The sequence below is a fragment of the Geotrypetes seraphini genome, chromosome 3 (genome assembly GCF_902459505.1).
Source record: "Geotrypetes seraphini chromosome 3, aGeoSer1.1, whole genome shotgun sequence".
Lineage (NCBI taxonomy): Eukaryota > Metazoa > Chordata > Amphibia > Gymnophiona > Dermophiidae > Geotrypetes > Geotrypetes seraphini.
Genome location: NC_047086.1, coordinates 411881578 through 411904239, shown reverse-complemented (window position 1 = coordinate 411904239; position 22662 = coordinate 411881578). Strand labels below are relative to the sequence as shown.

Here is a 22662-nt window from a genome sequence, read left to right as displayed (position 1 = left end):
GGCTCTCCCTTTTATTATTGATATGCACCAAACTGGATTTGTTGCTAGGAGACACTCATCTAATAACACAAGATTGGCTTTTCATATGTTAAATTTAACAAAAGCCATGAAAGATCCGGCTTTTTCTGTGTCCTTGGATGCAGAGAAAGCCTTTGATCGAGTGGAATGGACCTTCATGTATCAAGCTATGGAATGGTTTGGAATTGGTTTAGGATTTATACAAATGATACAAACATTGTATAGCGCCCCTGTTGCAAAATTGTATATTAATAATAAATTTTCAGAACGCTTTAATTTGTGGAGGGGGGTTAGACAAGGTTGTCCTCTATGTCCTTTGCTTTTTGATATTGTTTTGGAACCCTTATTATTAGCTATTCAGCAAGTAAAGGAGATACAGGGTATTCCTTATTCAGATCAGGAATACAAAGTCTCTGCATATGCAGATGATATATTGTTTCATTTGAGAAATCCAGAAACAACCATTCCATGCTTACTTGAATTGATTGAGAAATTTGGAAAATTTTTAGGGTATAAGATAAATTGGAATAAATCTGAAGTTCTTCCACTAAACGTGTATTGTACAAAAGGCTTGTTTGATTCATTTTCTTTTGTATGGAAGGAAGGTGGATTAAAATACTTAGAAATTTGGATAAAAAATATGCTGGAAGACACAATGAAAGAGAATGAAAAATCTTTATTGCAGAAGGTAACAGAAATGTGTGAGCAATGGAATCCATTACATCTGTCTTGGTGGGGGAGAGTTCAAACTATTAAAATGATGATATTGTCTGTGGTTTGTTATCAGATGGGAATGTTACCAGTTTTTTTTTAAGGGGTCCTTTTATAAAAAGTTAAACAGTATTCTTACAAAATTTGTTTGGCTGGGCAAAACTCTTAGAATCGCTTTAAGTTCTTTACAAAAACCAATTGCGGAGGGTGGGGTAAATTTTCCAAATTTCTATAGGTATCATCAAGCCTATATTTTGCGCCAGGGTATGTATTGGGTCCTCCCAGAGCTCATTGATAATACCTCAGACTGGTTGTGGTTGGAATGGCGACTCATGTTCCCTCTACGTTTATGTCATGTTCTTAGCATTAAAATGTCTAGATTGTATAATGAAAACAGAATATTAATGGATACATGGAAAACTGCGATATGTCAGTAATTTAACATCTATTCCAATCTATAAATCGATAAATCAAACTACAGTGGTACCTTGGATTATGAGCATAATCCGTTCCAGGAGCATGCTTGTAATCCAAAATGCTCGTTTATCAAAGCGAGTTTCCCCATAGGAAATAATGGAAACTCGCTTTGATAGGTTCCCCCTTCCACCCCCCCCGAGGCCAGCAGCGTTGCTCATCCCCCACGAGAACGTGAACTCTCAGGCGCACATGCTCAAGGCCCAGCACAGGAGGCAGATCTTCGGGCACCGGCAGGACATGCTGGTGCCGGTGCGGAGGCTACACTGAAGTAAGAAGAGGGTTCGGCTAGGTTGGGGGACCTCAGGTCGCAGCAGGGGGGTGCCTGATGGTGACGAGGGGTGCCCGATGGTGGCGGGGGGTGCCGGATCACGGGGAGAGGGTGCCGGTTAGCGGGGGGGGGGGGTGCTCACAAATCGAGGCGTGCTCAGTTTCCAAGGCGCCAATTTTGCGAATGTTTTGCTCGTCTTGCATATCCCCTTTCTATCATATCCCCTCTAAGTCTCCGCTTTTCCAGGGAAAAGAGCCCCAACTTCTCCAGCCTCTCAGCATACGAGAGGTTTTCCATGCCTTATATCATTTTTGTCGCTCTTCTCTGGACCCTCTCGAGTATCGCCATATCTTTCTTTAGGTACGGCGACCAGTACTGGACGCAGTACTCCAGATGCGGTCGCACCATTGCCCTGTACAGCGGGAGGATAACTTCCTTGGTTCTGGTAGTGATACGTTTTTTGATAATGCCCAACATTCTGTTCGCCTTTTTTGAGGCCGCTGCGCATTGTGCTGCTGGTTTCATTGTTTTATCCACCAAAACCCCCAAGTCCTTTTCTAGGTTGCCTTTTCCCAATGTCATCCCCCCCATCGTGTAGTTGTACATCAGGTTCCCTTTCCCTATGTGCATAACTTTACATTTCTCCACATAAAACTCATCTGCCATTTATCTGCCCACTCACTCAGTTTGTCCAGGTCCCTTTGGAGTTTTTTACATTCCTCTACAGATCTAACCTTACCGGAGAGTTTTGTGTCATCCGCAAATTTTATAACTTCACACTTTGTCCCTGTTTCCAAGTCATTAATAAATATATTGAATAGCAGCGGTCCCAGCACTGACCCTTGTGGGGCGCCACTTGTGACTCCTTTCCAGTCAGACTGGTTAGACAACGGTAGGACGCCTACCACCACCTACAATTGAGATGCCATTTATAGAATATGCCCCTTAGAGCATATATTGCACTAACCCATTCTAGAACTTTACTTTTATTACATTCTAGAACTTTACAGTTGACAAGTGTCTTGTGATAACAGTATAATTGTAAAAATGGATGACCTTGGTATTGCTAATGTATGCTCATTGTAGAGTAAACTTGTGGTTATCACTAAAATTGTTGAAATATTAAAAAAATGATTGTGGTCTCTCACAGGCTGTTCAGAAGGCACTGAAGAAAACTCGGGATCCTGCAGAAAAGGAGAAATTACAGCAGCTCCTACAGAGAATGGTGAGCTTAGCATTCTTATATTTGGTGGCCTGTTTTGAACTCCTCTCTAAAAGGAATTATCATTCTAAATAGGAGAAACTCTCTTTCATCTTGGCCATGCACTGTCCTTTTTCCTGACATCAGTTGACTATTGCAGTGACCCATCTGTCCAGTACAAACTGATGGATGAGGTCTTCAAGCATCACTGGCTGGGCTCCATTCTTTTATTGTATACTAGTATTTTAGCCCGTTACATTAACGGGTGCTAGAATATATGTCTGTGTGTCTTTATTTCTGTCTCTCTCTCCCTCCCGCTGTCTGTCTCTCTCCCTGACCCCCTTTGTCTGTCTGTCTTTCTGTGTCTCTCCCTGCCCCTGTGTCTTTCTTCTTTTCTTTCTATCTATCTGTCTCTCTCCCTGCCTCCTATGCAGCAGCATTTCTTTCCCACCACTACCCTGTGCAGCAGCCACAGCAGCATTCCCTCCCCCCACACCACTTCCCCATGCAGCAGCAGCATTTCCCCTACCCCCCCCCCTTTCCCTTCCCGCGGTCTGGCCGGCTCCCTTAGTCCCTTCCCCCCCCTTCCCTTCCTGCGGTCCCGACAAACCTTCCGATTCCAGCAGCGTCTGCAGCACTCTACACATGCTGCTTCGGGGCCTTCTACTGCCCGCAGCCCTTGCCGGACCCAAAGCGAGTTCTGGGGGTTTTTGGGTTTTTATCCTTCAGACAGCAAGAGCCGCCGCGGCCAACAGGCTCCGTGCCGCCGTGCGCATGCGCACTCCTACCTGCGGGTCCCTACAGCGCACGGAAAACGGGAGCACGCAGGTGGGAGTGCGCATGCGCGCTTAGGGCTTTATTATATTAGATATGATATATGATGTGATTACAATATTCTCTCTATCTGTTCTCTCTATCCCTTCCTCTGTATCTTAATTTCCCTTCTTATCCTTCAGTTCAGTCTCTTTTTTTTCTTTCTCTCTTATCCTCTGTATCGTCCCCCCCCCCCCCCACCTTTCTTTCTGGCTCCCTGGCTTCTCCATCAGCTAGAGGGAGCAGTTTCCTCAGCAGTTGAGTTACTTGCTGGATCAGACGCTTCTCTTTCCTCTTCTAGCCCTGTCCTCAGCCCATCCTTTCCCAGCACAGCCCGGAAACAGAGAGGCAGGGACACGGTCGCTGGAGACACTGTGGCTCGCTGCCACTTTCCTTCGCTTCATCTTCCGCCGTGGCCTGCAGCTGTCGACAGCTGCCGCGGCCTGCAGCTGCCTACAGCCGCCGCGGCCGACATCTGCCTTGGGGATTCTCGTGCATGCGCACTCCTACCTGCGGTGCCTTACAGTGCACGGAAAACGGGAGCACGCAAGTGGGAGTGCGCATGCGCGCTTAGGGCTTTATTATATTAGATACATTGAGGAGGAATGCCATTTTCTGGTGGGTGGGTGCAATATATGAATGAAGTGGACGATATCTGATTAGAAAGAGACATCCATTGAGCATGTTAAATAAAGTGCCTCCTTGACCTGTTTTCATTGTAAAAAAAATTACTTTTCAGTTTGAGGACCAACTCGGCCATAAAGATTTGGTTGGATTACACTTCCCCCTCCCAATTTGCAGTTTTAGGATTTGCGATTTCGTTTGTTCGTGATTTCCTAAAACCAGAATCACCCCCACCTGCTTCCAGACCTCCCACGATCATACCTGGTGGTCTAGCGGTCTTTCAGGGCAGGAGCGATCTTCCTATGCTCCTGCCCCGTTCAGATCACTCATCCAAAATGGCTGCCGTGAGTTCCCATCGTAGTCTCGAGAGTTGACAATTAGTGGGAAGTATTGTGCTTCAGTGCATTCCATATGAACACAAGAATTTTGAATAAAGAACTAAACATTTCATTGGTAACCAATGAGGCAAAGGAATTGAAAGAAATCTCAGTGAACCTGGAAGATGTACTAAGCCAAATCTACAAGTTAGTGATAAATCACATGGGCTGGATGATATACATCCCAGAGTACTGAAAGAACTCATAGAACATAGAAATAGACGGCAGATAAGGGCCCACGGCCCATCCAGTCTGCCCACCTTAATGTCCCTCCTCTACCTTTGCCCTGTGAATAGATCCCATGTGCCGATCCCATTTGGCCTTAAAATCAGGCACGCTGCTGGCCTCAATCACCTGTAGTGGAAGACTATTCCAGCGATCAACCACTCTTTCAGTGAAAAAGAATTTCCTGGTGTCAAGACATGAAATTGCTGATCTGCTGTTAGTAATCTGTAACCTGTCACTAAAATCATTTGTACTGCCTGAAGATTGGAGGGTGGCCAATGTTACACTGATTTTTTACACTGATTTTTTAAAAAGGGGAATTAAAGACCGGTAAGCCTGACTTTGGTGCCGGGCAAAATAGTGGAAACAATTATAAAAAGTAAAGTTGGAGGGATCACATGATGATGTGAGCAGAGCAGGACATGGGTTAGCTCTACTCCCGGGTCCCGCTTCACATCGCTATACACCAGCAGTCTCAAACTCGCAGCCCACAGGCCGCATGCGGCCCTCCAGGGACTATTTTGCGGCCCGCAGTCTGTCCTCTCCTCTTCACCAGTTTTCCGATTGTGGAGAGGACAATCGCGTACAGACCGTGACTGCTGTAATTGGACTTGCGTCTCTCTGGAGGAATGTCGACAAATGGCTCGTGGCTCACCTAAAGCAGGGGTCCCCAATCTGCTTCCCTTCCCTTCTCACTGCCCTCCTGCAAGGCACCGCAATCGGGGAACAGGCCAGCGCCGAGGTCTTAGCTCTCCCTGCTTATCTTCCCCAGCTCAGAGCCGACCAATTCTCGCCACCCAACGTCAATTCTAACGTCGGAAAGGAAGTTCCGGGCCAGCCAATCGCTGCCTGGCTGGCCCAGAACTTCCTCTCGGATGGCAGAATTGACATTGGGTGGTGAGAATTGGTTGGTCTCACGCTGGGGAAGATAAGCAGGGAGAGCTAAGACCTCGGCGCTGGCCTTTTCCCCTATTGCAGCGGTGGCGGCCTGTTCCCCAATGGTGGTGGCTTGGGGGAGGGCAGGTAGAAATAAAGAAAGAAAGGAGGGGACAGGGAGACAGAAAGAAAGAAGGGAGACGGGACACAGACAGAAAGGGGCATGGAGAGAGAAAGAAAGAAAGGGCGGGCATGGAGAAAGAAAAAGAAAGAAAGGGGGCACGGAGAGAGAGAGAGAGAAAAAGAAGAGGGGCAGGGTGAAAGAAATAAAGAGTTGGGGGAGGGAAGGAGACAGATGCCAGACCAGGGGGAAGGAAGGAAGGAGGGAGAGAAAGGAAAGAAAGAGATGAGAGAAAGGAAAGAAAGAGATGTCAGACCATGGAAATAGGGACGGAAGAAGAGAGAGATAGAAGGGAAGGGAAGACATGGAAACGTAGATTTTGAAAAGAAAGCAGAAAAATTTAATATTAAGTTAATGCCAAAGATGGATGCAAGGCAGAAAGTGAAGACGGAGAGAAAAACAGTCAAAGGACAAGAAGGCCCTGGAAACATAGTTAAAAGCACAGAAAAATAAAATCACCAGCCAACAAAGGTAGGGAAAATGGTTTTATTTTCAATATAGTAATTGAAATGTGTCAGTTTTGAGAAAGGAAAGATATTAAACTTTAAATGTGAGGGCTGCAGAAAAAAATAAGATACTTGGAGAGCCGCAGAAAAAATAGTTAATGACAATTTTGCATAAGGTAAAACTCTTTATAGTTTATAAATCTTTCATTTGGGGAGTCACGTGTTGTGCTGTGCCGAGCAAGACGTGCTTTGCTCAAGCTCCGGGGCCCCGGGTCCCTCCGCGCCCTGCCTAACTTTTGTTGACGCCTCTGTACCTGCGTTTCTTGTTCCTATGGTGCATGGATAAGTTTCTGATGCCTTGTAGCCCGACCATGAGCGGAAAGACGACCCGCAACGCCAAAGATCAGGAGGCAAGAGCCTTGCGGCCTGACACTAATATGGCGGCAGCAGCGGCTGACTTGGGTTCCGCGCTTCCCTTGTCGGAAGCTCACATTGAGGCGTTGTCTGTATCGGTGGTGCAGACTTTGGACGCCTGCTTTGAACAGTTATTCAGCCAACTTACCTCACTCGAATCTCTACTGATGGAAACCACCAGGCGCACCAGCAAGTTGGAGACCAGAGTAGCACACATGGAGAATGCCCATTCCGCCTCTGCGGTGGATCTGGTATCTCTTAAAGAACAGCTTCAGCGCCAGGCGGATAAAATTGAAGATTTAGAGAACCGATCGAGACGCAATAACTTGCGTCTGATCGGTCTGCTGGAGGCGGTGCCAGACTCTTGCCTGCTTTCTACACTGGAGTCCTGGCTTCAGGCGGAGTTGCCGCTCCCTGTGGGCATGGGGCCTCTGAGGCTGAAGCGAGCTCAACACCTTGGTAGGCATGTCGAGAACAATACCCGCTCCCATGTCACCATTTTCAAGGTGCACAACTCGGCTCACAAGGCGGAACTCATACGACACTCTCGGCAGAAATGTAACGCTCTTGCCTATGAGGGAGCTCCGGCCCGTCTGTTCCAGGACTACTCCCCTGTGCTACAGGAGAGACAGCACCGTTTTTCCTGAGTGTGCTCCGCCTTATTTGACCTCAAACAGCGTTTCCAGCTACTCTATCCTGCGCTATTCAAAATTTGGATGGCTACCAGGTGGAAGAGCTATACCTCGGCGGAGGACGCACAGGCATACTTGGATGTTCTTCCAGGGGAGTCTGGGCCTTCTTTGGCCCCATGATGTTCCAGGCCTCGTCACTGGTGTTTCCGATCTCTTGATGGCTCTGCTCTCCTGGATTGCTCGTTGGCCCTTCTTTTTGGGGGATCTACCTCATGGTCCCGTATGAGCTTCAATCTTGGCTCCCTTGCGGGAGCTGTTTCCTTCTCCTCTGTGCCTGGTTGGGAGCTGAGTGGTTGATGTGTGCTTTAATGGAAGCGGCATTAACTGGATGCTGTCACGTAGGAGCCTGCCAACTTGGTGGAGTGAGGGCGTCCTTGGACTCCTGGAGCCCTCACTGGACTGACTTGTTTAGAGGATTTGTTGTTTTCAGAGTGCTCGTGGAGTGTATGCGGGGTTTTAGGTTGAGTCTGGGGGTTGATTGCTTGGGCATACTAGGTTGGGGTTTGATTCCCCCTGGGGGGGAATATCTACTTGCTTGAATAGTGTTACTTTCTTGAGTCTGGGTTGGCTTTAGAAGGTATAGTCTTGGGAATGAATGCTTGGCCACTGTGTGTGTGTGGATTTTGAGGGGTGGATGCATGTGAGGTCTGGAGATTGTGTCCGGCTGGGTTTTATGGAGGGCTCTGGTGATCTCTGGTGGCCTTTTGGAGACGATGCACCTTGGTCTCCTCACTTGTTTTTGTTTTGTTGAGGTCTTGGGATGTTCTTGGGTGGCATGGTGGGTGAGTGAATGGAGTGGCTGGCTGGGTGCACGTGTGAGTGTGGGGTTCTTGTTTCAGATTTGATCCTGGTAGTGAGTGTCTGGGGTGGGTGGGGCTGGGGGGACTGGGGGCCCTGTTCTGTCATAGCGTGACTCCCTCTCCGCTCCACGTTCGTGTGACAGGGTGTGAGACTGGTTGGGAATATGGGGGGATTGGTTTGGAAAGGTGGGGGTGATGTTTGGGTAGGAGTGGATTGAATTTTGGGGGGTGGGAGGTCCTCCTTCCATATGTATATTCAGTTTCTTAGGATCTTGCGTTGCTTTTGTTCAATTTTTCAGGCTATGCCATATGTTTGGCAACACTGCTCTGGGGGGTGGCTGGGCTCCTGGGGTAGTCTCATACTTTTTCTTCTTTCTTCTCTATTTTGCTTCTTTCCTGACTTTCCGACCTGAGTACTCCCTTTAGGCTTACCTCTTGGAATGTTGGGGGCATTGCGTCACCGATAAAGCGGCCTAAAATATTAGCTGCTCTGCAGCGTTATCGCTCAGACATTGCTTGCTTACAGGAAACTTGGCTGGCTGATGCGGAACATCTTAAGTTGGGTAATTCCTGGGTGGGGAGATATATTTTGCTTCCTCTAAGGGCCAACATGGTGGAATTACTGTGTTGGTCCATAAGTCTTTGCCTCTTGGAGTGCAGGTTCTTGATAAAGCTTTTGATGGTAGATATCCTGCTCTTGCGTCTGACATTGGGTGATCGATCCTATCTATTACTTGTGGTTTACGGCCCTAACTCGTCAGAATCAGCTTTTTTGCAAAAGTTGATTCAACTTTGCTCTTGTTTCTCTGGGGATCCACTTCTTATCTTGGGAGACTTTAATTTGGTGCGGGACCCTACTTTAGATAAGTCTGGTACCTCTATTGCCTCTTTGGGAGCTAAGGGTCGTCTTCTTTCTGAGTTTTGTGATACTCTCTCAGTGGTAATAATAATAATAACAGTTTATATACCGCAATACCGTAAAGTTCTATGCGGTTTACAATAGATTAAGCGAGGTACAAATTGATTGAATTTAAGAGGGGGAAGAGGAGAGTTAATAGGACCGGAAATGCGTTGTTGAGGAGAAAGAGATTAATAGGACAGAGGAATCACTATGGAGGAGAAAGAAGATGAGTGGGTCAGTTGTCTAGATACTTTAGGAACAGTTGAGTTTTTAGACGTTTTCTGAATTCCTCATAAAAAGTGGGCGAAAGCAGTTGATCTAGGTCTTTACCCCACAATGCTGCTTGATGTGAAAGAAGGTGTTAATGGTGTTTTTTCAGTTTACAACCTCTAACTGGGGGGGGAAACGAAGTAGGAATGAGAGCTTCTCTTGTGTCTGTTGGCAGAGAAGGAGAAAAGGTCAATTATGTATTTAGGGGCAAGTCCGTTTAGTGCTTTAAAGCAGAAGCAGGCAAATTTAAACTTTATGCGTGCTTCCATCGGTAGCCAATGTAATTGCCGGTAGTAGAGTGATACATGATCGAATTTCTTTAGTCCGAAGATTAATCTGACCGCTGCATTTTGCATTAGTTGTACACGTCGCATATTTTTTTGGGAAATGGCTAAGTAGACAATGTTACAGTAGTCAAGTTGACTTAGTACGAGGGATTGGACCAGGGTTCTGAATGCCGACGTATCGAAATAAGCTTTAATGGATCTGAGTTTCCAGAGAGTGAAGAAACCCTTTCTGATTAAGGAGTCCACCTGGTCTTTCATGGTTAGGCATTGATCTAAAGTTACGCCTAGTATCTTTAAGGTGGGCTGGATGGGGTGATTAAATTCATTGATGCATAGAGGTGTTTTGGTGTCAAACGGATGTGGTAAAGCAATGAAGAATTTTGTTTTTTCTGAATTAAGTTTGAGCTTGAAGTTTGTCATCCATTGCTCCATCATGTTTATGGCTTCTGAAGCCTTGGGAATAGTTTCCGAGATAGAGTCAGCAAATGGGATTATAATCGTGAAGTCATCTGCATAACTGAATAGTTTTATCCCCAGCTGAGTTAATTGCAAGCTCAGTGAGGACATGTAGACGTTAAATAACAATGGAGACAATGGTGACCCTTGTGGCACACCGGATGGATTGCTCCAGGTATCGGAAAGCTCATAATTGAAGCGTACCTGATAGGTGCGGGATGTAAGGAAGCCACGAAACCACCCTTGGCGTCTTCTCCATCTTGAAGTTCGTGACTATACTCACTTTTCTCGGGCCCACAATACCTGGTCTCAGATAGACCATATTTTTCTGTCTTCGACTTTGTTCTCTTCGGTCATCTCGGCTGAGATTGGTCCCCTGAATATTTCTGACCATACTCCGATTTGGGTAGATGTTTATCTGGACGAAGCATAACTTGAGACATCTTTCTGGCGTTTTCCGTTTTATCTTGCTCAGGATAAGGAATTTCAAACCTTTTTGCAGGCCCAATGGGAGGATTATTCTACTAATAATGCTCCTCATATGGATGATCCTATTTTGTTTTGGGAGGCCGCCAAGACGGTGATTTGGGGACATATCATTTCCTTTCTGAGTGCTCACAACAAACGTATTCACAGAAGTATCATTACCTTAGAATGGGCCTTACGTGTAGCTAAGCAGTCATTTCATTCGAATCCCTCGAGGAAGGCTCGAGAATACTATTTGTCTACTCAAGAGGCTCTTAATTCGTTAATTCATTCCCGTTCTCAAAAATGGGTGGCTTTCCATAAACATCGTTTCCAACGTTTTGGAAACAAACCTGGGCGCCTTATGGCACGATTGGTAAAGGTTGAGACCTGCAAGAAACCGATCTTGTCTCTTCGGACCCAGGGCGGGGGTACGGTGACCAGTACGGCTGATGTCTCTGCAGTCCTTTTTGATTTTTTTAGACATTTATACGATGCTCCCAATGTTGTCTCTCCGGAATTGCTGACAGACTATCTTCAGTCCTCTGGACTTCCTCGCCTGCCGGAGGATGTAGTGCCTTCCCTCAATAGTCCATTTAGAGTGGCAGAATTAAAATCCGCTATCAAAGCTCTTCGCTTCGGCAGGGCCCCGGGTCCGGATGGATTTTCAGGAGACTTTTATCGTATTCTTTCTTCCCATCTCTGTGGTCCTTTGATGGCTTACTTCAACACTGCTATTGCTAAGGGATCATTTCTGCGCTATGCTAATGAGGCCCTTATCTCATTACTGCTGAAATCTGGAAAGGAGGCTGACGCACCGAGTTCCTGTCGTCCTATCTCCTTGATCAACGCGGATCTTAAGCTTCTCTCTCACATGTTGGCTGACCGCCTCGCTACACATCTCCCGAAGCTCATTCATGAAGATCAAGTGAGGTTTGTCCGGGGACGACAATCAGTTTTTAATGTTCGTAGGGTTCTCTTTGCACTAGCCCACTGTCAATCTCACCACATTCTGGCTTTGTTTGTCAGCATAGATGCTTCTAAAGCCTTTGATAGTATCCATTGGTCCTTCTTGTTTCGCACCCTGGAACATGTTGGGTTGGGTGGCTTTTATCTTAATGCTATGTGTTCTCTCTACTCTAACCCGAGGGCTTCTCTTCTGGTTAATGGGACACGAACGGATTCCTTCCCTATCCCTATCCGGCAGGGCTGCCCCCTTTCCCCATTACTTTTTCTACTCTCTTTAGAATCTTTGCTTTGTACTCTTCGGGGGTTTGCTGAGGTACAGGGCCTTCGTGTTGATGGGGTAGAGTTAAAGACCTTAGCATTTGCAGATCACATGTTTTTGATTCTTACTAGGCCTGAAGATTCCTTACCAATGGCATTGGACCTCATTTCTGAATTTGGCTTTTATTCTGGTCTTTCTCTTATTCTGGATAAGTCCTTACCTTCTCCCCCTGAGTTACGCACCACATGGAGGGGTATCTTTCCTCTTCATTGGGCCGACTACATTGAAATATTTGAGGGTCTTTATTCCTTTGGACTTATCTAGTTTGTATCGTTTGAATGTGGAACCGTTGTTCCTGGCCCTTCAAAACAAACTACAGCTTTGGGGAGCCCTTCCATTTTCACTTTTGAGTCAGGTGCATCTTTATAACATGCTCATTGTCCCGTGTTGGTTATATGTCTTTCAGGTCATTCCTCTTTATTTGACTTCTTGAGATGAACGCCGACTGGAACTCTTGGTTCAGAGCTTTCTTTGGACTGGGAAACGGCTTCGCCTGCCTTACAAATGGGCGGCGGCTCTGTGGTAGAAGGGTGGACTGGATTTGTTGAACCTTCATTATCTGGCTATTGGATGTGGCATGTGCCACATCAATGATTTTTTTCAGGGGTACTTCTGCATTCACCAACACCTCTTTGGAACTTTCCTGTTTTCGAACTACTCACTTTAGTGCATATCTTCATTCTATTCCTTCTTCTTTGCCTGAGCCTCTCTACGAGGGTGCTACACCGTCCTTTGCGGAAGGTTTGGCACTGGGTCTGCAAATATCACTCTATCTGCTTCTATAATGCCTTTTCTGCCTATCCGCTTTAATAAATCCTTTCTACCCGGGATAGATGGGCCGAGTTTTGTTCGGTGGGAAACAAGGGGCATTCATTATGTGTTTCAGTTGGTTGATGATGATGGCAAAATTAAGTCTTTTGCACAGCTGCAGGACGAATTTGATCTCCCACCCACTGATTATTTTGCTTATATGCAAATTCAACATTACATTTCTTCTTTATCCTCTAGTTCTTTGCTGGCCTCTTGCCAAGAGATGCTGTCTATGGCTTTTACAATTGGTACCCAACTTCCTGTTCCCCTTAAATTCCATCATCGCCATTTGAAGGATGAGTCCCCCTTGTTTGATCATTCTAAATTGCGGGATGCTTGGGCTCGTGACCTTGCAGTAGAGTTATCTGATGATGTGCTTTTGCAGGCTGTCCGTAGGTTGCCTACCTTTCGAAAATATACCACCTTTTGGGAGCAACACTATAAGTTGGTCTTCCGTTTGTACATTCGTGAGACCGCTGCCTGTCTTAGATGCCAGGCTCCTGAAGCGGACTTGGGACATATGTTCTGGACTTGCCCTAATATTCAATATTTTTGGAATGCCATTTTTATTTTTGTAGAGCGCATTTGGAACATTACAATTCAACGCTCGCCTTTGTTCTTATTTGGAGCTGTTCCCCATTATTACCCTCATACAAGGGGGGCTGCTGCTTTCCTAAAGTGGACTGTCCTCGTTGCCTTGAAATGTATCTTGCTGAAATGGCTTGAGGGTGATGCACCGGATTACTCCATTTGGCACTGTCGGATGATTACTCTCTTGATGTGGGAACAGAGAGATGTGACGGATTTTTCCTCTCTCCCAGGACGCATCTTTCAACGTATTTGGGAACCCTTTTGGACTACCATGACTCTTTTGGCTCGCAGCCGTTTGCTTAACTGTTAAATCCATGTTTTCTGTCTCAGTTGGTATGCCTGTCTCCTTTTGTATTTTCTCTTTGTTAATGTAGTACTTGGAAGGAGGACCGGGGGGAGGTTTGGGGGGGTGGGGTAGGGTTGCTCGTGGGGGAGGAGAAGTGTGGGGGCTGGATTATGTAATATAAAAAGTTGAGCTTGTATGCAATTCGTTTTGTATCTCTGTTTGGTATTTTTGATGAGCTCAATAAAATATATTTGAATATAAATCTTTCCTTTAACTGTTAAAGGAAAGATTTATAAACTATAAAGAGTTTTACCTCATGCAAAGTTGTCATTTCTTTAATAAGACATTAACTATTTTTTCTGCAGCCCTCCAAATACCTACAAATCCAAAATGTGGTCCCACTAAGGGTTTGAGTTTGAGACCACTGCTATATACCATGCTACTAACTTTATTGGAGCTGCCAAACTGTTCTCCTAGTCTTGCCTCCCATATGGACAGATTCGTGCAGCACTTTGGTACCGGGATGACAGGTAAATCAGCTAAAAAGCCACGAGAGGCTGGCAGGGAGGTGGCTGAGAAAATGGTGCCGACACCGACAGCTTCCACGGAGGAGTTCACTCCATCCCAACTGACAGCTCTCTAGCGCTATAAAATACGCCCTTGAACCGCAGCTGGAAAAACTATCTTACCAGCTGGGACAGGTGGATGTCTTGCTCGTGGACACTATGCGCCGAACAGGGGAACTAGAATCCAGGGTATCCGCACTCGAAGACACAAATTTGGCTGGGGCCCCCACAATCACGGCGCTGGAATGCCAGGTGGAAGAGCAGGCCGCTAAGCTGGAGGACCTGGAGAATTGCTCCAGGCGGGGCAACCTGAGATTTGTGGGGCTGCCGGAATCATTGCCTGAGCAACAGCTCGGTACTCTACTCTCCTCCTGGCTCCAAAAGGAGCTCCCCTTGCTGGCGGATCTGAAACCTCTTTGTTTGGAGAGAGCACACCGCCTGGGTCGGGCAACAGAGACCACGAGCAGTGATTGTGAAGGTACACAACTATCTTCACAAAGTGGCACTGCTGCGGAAATACAGAGACCATCGGAATGAAGACCACTGGGTTCATATCTTCCAGGATTATTCAAGTTTATTATTAAGTTTATTAAAATTTTTGATTAAACGCAAATCAGAACTTCAGTCCTGCCATAAAAAATTTCATCCTCTTTGCGCAGCTCTGGCTGAAAAAAAGATCTGATTTTTGTTCCTCTACCCGGCTACCTTGAAGATTTTTTAGGATGGCTCATGGATAGTGTTCGACTTGGCGGACAAAGCACAAGTATTCCTGGACTCCCTTAATCTGTGACTTGGCTGTTAGCTTGTTAAATGCTCCATAGCCTTGTAAGCTTTGTAGGCCTGCTGTGGGGCTCTGAGAGTTGTGGCTGTCCACTCCCAGGCCCTATTGGGCCTTGCACAGGTGGTGTGGGGTGGGGCCCTGTGCGTTTTGTGAATCTCCCCAGCACCTTGCACTTTGTTTGTGGGACTAGCACCCAGGTGGCTCTAGTGGGGTTGGGTTTCTGTTGGGTTTGGGTTTGGAGGTGGCTTCCAGCCTAGGTTTTGGGGTGGTCTTTAGTTATTTTCTTCTGTTCTTCTTTTTTCTGTTTCTTGTGGCTTTCCTATTCTGTTCTTGATGAGGGGACTGGATGGCTTCTCTTGCACGTGGGTGTGGGCTGAGTGCCTTCCCCCCCTTAGTTTTACTACTGTTCCTCTTTACCCTTACTTAGTCTGGCTAGTACTAAAATTGTCTCTTGGAATGTGGAGGGTATCACTTCTCCCATAAAACTTACCAAAATTTTACAGGCCCTTCAGAGGCAAGGGGCTGGCATAGCGTGCCTTCAAGAGACAGTCCTCTCAGATTCAGAGCACCTCAAATTACAACATTTGTGGGCCGGCGCTGTCTATTTTTTCTTTCTCTGGGGGAGTGGCGGTTCTCATACGCAAATCGTTACAATGCACAGCTACACTCCGTCAGAGAGACTTTCAGGGCCGCTATTTACTGCTTGATTTAAATTTACGAGGCCAGGTCCTTTCTTTGTTTTCCCCTTCCCTCCTTTTTAACCTCACTTTTATGTCTGTCATTGTCAAATGTCTTTAATATTCACTCTTCCCTTTACTCTTTCTCTTTTATTAATTTTATAATCTATAAATATAATTTTATCCTGATTTTAACTTTTATTGTAAACCGGCTAGATCTGCTGTGCCTTTGCACTACTGTTCACCTAGATAACTTGATGGTGGTGGGGGATATGAACTTGGTTCTTGACCCTCTTTTGAATCGATCTACGGGTCTCCCATCTGGTGGTGAGGGGGCAGGTAATGATTTGGTGACTTTTACCACAGCTCTGGATTTAGTGGATACGTGGCGCTCTTTACACCCGAGGGAGCGAGATTACACACACCTCTCCGGGGCTCATGGTACTTATTCCCGTCTGGATTATGTTTTTGTCCAGCGGGGGTTGTTTCCCTTCATTTCTTCGGCGGCAGTGGGCCCTGGGGAGGTGTCTGATCACTGCATGGTACGGATTGAATTGGAGTCCCCACACTTTTATCATCAACAGAGGGGGTGGAGATTTCCCACTTATTTGTATAAGGATCCCCATTTTTTTGAAATACCTTCACACCAGGTGGGAGGATTATGCTCATAATAATTCACATCTTACTAACCCATTTTTATTTTGGTTGGCGGGGAAGGCGGTGCTCAGAGGAGATATAATCACATATGTCAGTGCTTAAGAGGTTGGCAGCTGGTATTTTGGGATTGGAGAAACAGGTTTGGAATATGTTAGGGTCCACTCTCAGGCTAACAAGGAGGCCTTGCTGACCTCTCAATTGGCCTTGGATTCTATGATACATGAGTGCACCACACATATGCTGCTATATAGGAAGGGCAAGTTCTTTCGTTATGGCAACAAGAGTGTGAAGTTGTTGGCATCTATAGTTAAGGCTTGGGGGGGGGGAGGCCCAGACACATTTTAGCCATTAAAGATTCTATGGGAACACTACACTCTAAGCCTTATCAAATCTCCCGCTTGTTTGTAGAATTTTTCTCCTCCTTACATAATAGGGGAGCCTCTCCTTCGGAGGCTTCCCTTGGAGATTTCTTGTTTCAGTCCCAGTTGCCTCTACTATCTGAAACCCAATTAGACACTTTGAACTCTCCTTTCACTGCCAAAGGACTCCAGAAAGCCATTACTTCACTTAAATTGGGCTCAGCCCCGGGACCTGACGGGTTTTTTGTGGAGTTCTATAGGATGTTACAGGTTCCCTTAGTGAGACCCCTCTTTGCATATTATGACACGGCTTTGCAAGAGGGAGCGTTTCCAGACCACGCTAATTCAGCATTGATCACTTTGCTCCTTATGCCAAAGGCCGATGCTGAACTTGTGACTGCATATTGCCTGATTTCCTTAATAAATGTAGATCTCAAGTTGCTTTCTACTCTTTTGGCGTCCGGGCTGGCCACGATTCTTCCGGAATTGATTGGGGAGGAGCAGGTGGGCTTTGTTAGAAGCCATCAATCAGTCTTGAATGTCAGGAAACTGCTTATGTCCATAGCCTACTGCCAACATCATGAAGTGCCCTCCACGGTGGTCAGCCTGGATGCCGAAAAAGCTTTTGATAAAATGCTGTGGCCCTTTTTGTTTGAGGTCCTTTCACATCTGGGCATGCGGGGCATGTTTTTACAAGCTATTAAAGCTCTTTATCATAATCCGACAGCTTCTGTGTTAGTTAACGGGGTATGTTCCCCTACTTTTCTCATTACTCGAGGAACTAGGCAGGTGTGTCCCCTTTCCCCATTACTTTTTCTTTTAACATTGGAGCCATTACTTTCCCTGATTAGGTTGTCCCCAGACATCAAGGGGGGTCCTGCTGTTCGATGTCCCAGTCAAGGCCCTTGCCTATGCTGACGATCTTCTACTGGTGCTAACTGACCCTCAGGAGTCTTTACCTACTCTTTTGGATACCAAGGAGGAGCTCTGCAAACTTAAACAGGAATTGAATACAATTAAAGCAGTTTCCATCACTCCACAAAATCATACTAACTTACCACCTCTACCTCAAAGAATAAAACAGCCCAGGAATAAATGGGTCACAGTAGGCTCAGGAAGACTGCGACATGTAACACAGAAACATCCACCTTCACTAATATTACCTCTACAGAATTCCTTCGCTCCACTAGTGCACTGCGATATTCAGGAAAATAGAAGGGAGGTGGGACTGGAACAAATGAAGGTAACTCAAGAGAACAAGCGCACTCTAAGTACAAATAAAAAAGCCAAAAACAGAAAACTATTACTGTTGGGGGATTCCATCATCAGAGGCATTAACCTTGGAACACAGGGCGAGGAGACCAAAATAGTGAAATGTCTTCCAGGATCCTCAGCTATCAGGAGTTCCAGGCAAATACTGACTATAATTAAGGAAGAAACTAAGGATTTTAACACTGATGTTGTTATCCATCTGGGAACAAATGACCTGGCCAACAACCCCACACTTGCAGCACAGAAAGCTTTTCGGGAGCTTGGTGAGGGCGTGAAACCTTTTGTAAAGACTTTAGCTTTTTCTGAGATACTGCCTGCATATGGAAAAGGAGAGCAAAGAGTGAAAAACACAGAGGACTTTAATAGATGGCTCAGAGCCTGGTGTCATCAAGAAGGCTTCAGGTACATAGGAGGATGGGGAAATACATGGAAGGACAAGAAGCTATATTGCACTGATGGGCTACATATTACTACAGCAGGAAAAAGAAACCTTGCAGAGAAATTTAGACAATATTTTTCTAGGCATTTAAACTAGAAGGTGGGGGTGGTGTATGTACGAAGGACAATTATAGAGACCACCCCCGGCAAAAGAAAAGATGTGATAGTAGTAAAGGCTGCAACATAAGCAATATCAGCAACTCATTTCTTAGTATTGCAACGGAAAGTGAAACGACACAAAAATCCATACAAAAAAGGAGATTATTGCTGAAAAATAGCTGGAAAGTGATGACCACAAATGCTCGCAGTCTAAGCAACAAAGTTCATGATCTGCAAGCCCTGATATTAGAGGCAGATCTAGATATTGTTGCTATCACAGAGACATGGTTCAGTGAATCACATGGATGGGATGCAAACATACCGGGATATAATCTTTTTAGGAAGGACAGAGATGGTCATAAAGGTGGAGGAGTAGCTCTCTATGTAAAGATCAATATCCAAGCGACCGAAATGCAAGGGACCTGGGGAGAGGAAGAAGCGATATGGATTGCTCTGAAAAGAGAAGATGGAACTTCTATCTACGTGGGTGTAGTCTACAGACCTCCGACTCAATCGCAGCAAATTGATAAGGATTTGATTGTGGATATCCAAAAGTTTGAAAGGAAAGAGGAGGTTCTGCTGTTGGGAGATTTCAACCTGCCGGATGTGGACTGGAATGTTCCGTCTGCGGAATCGGAAAGAAGTAGGGAGATTGTGGATGCCTTTCAAGAGGCTCTGCTCAGACAAATGGTGATGGAACCCACAAGGGAAAAAGCGATATTGGATCTGGTCCTCACAAATGGAGAGAGTATCTCTAATGTTCGAGTGGGTGCTCACCTGGGTAGTAGCGATCATCAAATGGTTTGGTTTGATATAATGGCTAAAGTGGAGAGCGGCCGCATGATACTTAAAGTCCTAGATTTCAAACGTACGGACTTTAATGCAATGGGAAAGTACCTGAAGAAAGAGCTGTTAGGATGGGAGGACATAAGAGAAGTGGAAAGACAGTGGTCTAAGCTGAAAGGAGCGATAAAAATGGCTACGGACCTTTATGTGAAGAAAATCAATAAAAACAAGAGAAAAAGGAAGCCGACATGGTTCTCCAACCTAGTGGCTGAGAAAATAAAGGCGAAAGAGTTGGCGTTCATGAAATATAAAAAAACCCAAGAAGAGGAGAGCAGAAAGGACTACAGGGTGAAACTGAAAGAAGCCAAGAGAGAGATACGTTTGGCGAAGGCACAGGCGGAAGAACAAATGGCTAAAAATGTAAAAAAGGGAGATAAAATTTTTTTCAGATATATTAGTGAAAGGAGGAAGATAAAAAATGGAATTGCTAGGCTAAAAGATACTGGAAACAAATATGTGGAGAGTGATGAGGAGAAAGCAAATGTGCTAAACAAATACTTCTGTTCTGTGTTCACAGAAGAAAATCCTGGAGAAGGACCGAGATTGTCTGGCAAAGTTACACGAGAAAATGGAGTAGATTCTGCGCCGTTCACAGAGGAGGGTGTTTATGAGCAACTTGAAAAACTGAAGGTGGACAAAGCGATGGGACCAGACGGGATCCATCCCAGGATACTAAGGGAGCTCAGAGAGGTTCTGGCGAGTCCTATTAAAGACTTGTTCAACAAATCTCTGGAGACTTGAGTGATTCCTGGGGATTGGAGGAGAGCGGATGTGGTCCCTATTCATAAAAGTGGTCACAGGGATGAAGCAGGAAACTATAGGCCGGTGAGCCTCACTTCAGTTGTTGGAAAAATAATGGAAGTGTTGCTGAAAGAAAGGATAGTGTATTTCCTTGAATCTAATGGGTTACAGGATCCGAGGCAACATGGCTTTACAAAAGGTAAATCGTGCCAAACGAACCTGATTGAATTTTTTGATTGGGTAACCAGAGAGCTGGGTCGAGGACATATGCTAGATGTAATTTACTTGGATTTCAGCAAAGCCTTTGATACAGTTCCTCATAGGAGGCTGTTGAACAAACTTGAAGGGCTGAAGTTAGGGCCCAAAGTGGTGAACTGGGTCAGAAACTGGCTGTCGGACAGACGCCAGAGGGTGGTGGTTAATGGAAGTCGCTCGAAGGAAGGAAAGGTGACTAGTGGAGTCCCTCAGGGTTCGGTGCTGGGGCCAATCCTGTTCAATATGTATGTAAGTGACATTGCTGAAGGGTTAGAAGGAAAAGTGTGCCTTTTTGCAGATGATACCAAGATTTGTAACAGAGTAGACACCGAAGAGGGAGTGGAGAATATGAAAAAGGATCTGCAAAAGTTAGAGGAATGGTCTAATGCCTGGCAACTAAAATTCAATGCAAAGAAATGCAGAGTAATGCATTTGGGGATTAATAATAGGAAGGAACCGTATATGCTGGGAGGAGAGAAGCTGATATGCACGGACGGGGAGAGGGACCTTGGGGTGATAGTGTCCGAAGATCTAAAGGCGAAAAAACAGTGTGACAAGGCAGTGGCTGCTGCCAGAAGGATTCTGGGCTGTATAAAGAGAGGCGTAGTCAGTAGAAGGAAGAAGGTGTTGATGCCCCTGTACAGGTCATTGATGAGGCCCCACTTGGAGTATTGTGTTCAGTTTTGGAGACCGTATCTGGCGAAAGACGTAAGAAGACTTGAGGCGGTCCAGAGGAGGGCGACGAAAATGATAGGAGGCTTGCGCCAGAAGACGTATGAGGAGAGACTGGAAGCCCTGAATATGTATACCCTAGAGGAAAGGAGAGACAGGGGAGATATGATTCAGAAGTTCAAATACTTAAAGAGTATTAACGTAGAACAAAATCTTTTCCAGAGAAAGGAAAATGGTAAAACCAGAGGACATAATTTGAGGTTGAGGGGTGGTAGATTCAGGGGCAATGTTAGGAAATTCTACTTTACGGAGAGGGTAGTGGATGCCTGGAATGCGCTCCCGAGAGAGGTGGTGGAGAGTAAAACTGTGACTGAGTTCAAAGAAGCGTGGGATGAATACAGAAGATTTAGAATCAGAAAATAATATTAAATATTGAACTAAGGCCAGTTACTGGGCAGACTTGCACAGTCTGTGTCTGTGTATGGCCGTTTGGTAGAGGATGGGCAGGGGAGGGCTTCAATGGCTGGGAGGGTGTAGATGGGCTGGAGTAAGTCTTAACAGAGATTTCAGCAGGTGGAACCCAAGCATAGTACCGGGTAAAGCTTTGGATTCTTGCCCAGAAATAGCTAAGAAGAAAAAAAAATAAAATTTTAAATTGAATCAGGTTGGGCAGACTGGATGGACCATTCGGGTCTTTATCTGCCGTCATCTACTATGTTACTATGTTACTATATCTCTCGCTTTGGGGCCTTCTCTGGATTTACATTAAATTATCATAAGTCTCAGGCTCTTCCTCTGCTTCCCGAGGTTAGAGCTTCGTGGGTGGGCCCCTTTCCTTTGCAATGGGCGGTAGATCATATCAAATATTTAGGGGTCTTAATTCCTGTTCCCCTTGCTCTTAATGTGCACCCTTTATTTATTTGTTCATTTTTATAGCCTGTCCTCCCCAGGAGCCCAGAACGGGTTACAATAAAATTAGATACTTGGAACTTCCCTAACTGTTCCGAAGGCTCACAATCTAGCAAGATACTGCTGTGAAGTTAAATCTTTGGTGAGCCTACCCTCTTTCCTTGCTCGGTAGAATACATTTGTTTAACATGCTTTTAGCTCCAAAGTGGATATTGGACAAGCAGGCAGGTATTCTCACTAATGGATGATGTGATCCAACGGAGCCCCGATGCGATGCTTCACAAGCAGTCTTTCTTGAAAAAAACTCGAAGTTTTGAGTCGCCCGCACCGCGCATGCGCGAGTGCATTCCCGCCCAGACCAGGGCACGTCTCCTCAGTTCTTACTTTTCCACAGAGCCGAGAAGTCCGTCTTCGACTCTGCGCGAAGTTTTCTTCACTTGTGCCTTCTAAGTCCGCGGTTTTGGTTTTATTTGATCTTAATCGCTGATTTTCGTCATGTTTTATTGTTTGTTGTTTTTTTTTTAATTTCCTTGTTCCGTTCAACCGAGCAGGCCACGTGGCCGCAGCCCTGTGGCTTCGATCTTGCGGCGGAGCTTTTTCGGCCTATGTCCCAGCCTATCACCGGTTTTTAAAAGTGTGCCAAGTGCCAGCGCGCTATTTCGCTAACGGACCCTCATCGACTCTGTATTCGGTGTCTCGGGCCTGAACATCTCCTGAAATCGTACCGGCCTTACTCCACACCGCATGTGCTTTCAAGCGCCGTTTTGTTTTTTGGGAATCGCTGTTCATGGAGTCCTCGACGGAGCCGTTGACCTCGAAGGGACCTTCGCCTTCGACATCATCCGCGACTCCACAGCCTACCACCTCTATGGCGCCGAGTCTCATCAAGCCCGCCTCATTCGTCCCGGCTCAG

The 22662-nt window shown here is 45.9% G+C and overlaps 1 protein-coding gene across 4 annotated transcripts in view; it reads left to right on the top strand.

Annotated features, from left to right (window-relative positions):
• Positions 1–22662, top strand: part of RRP36 (ribosomal RNA processing 36) — a 109189-nt gene that overhangs the window by 73140 nt on the left and 13387 nt on the right. For all 4 annotated transcript variants that reach the window (XM_033939074.1, XM_033939076.1, XM_033939073.1 and 1 more), the window contains exon 6: positions 2625–2699. In XM_033939074.1, coding sequence (XP_033794965.1) covers positions 2625–2699 — 75 coding nt within the window. The remainder of the gene's footprint in view (positions 1–2624; positions 2700–22662) is intronic.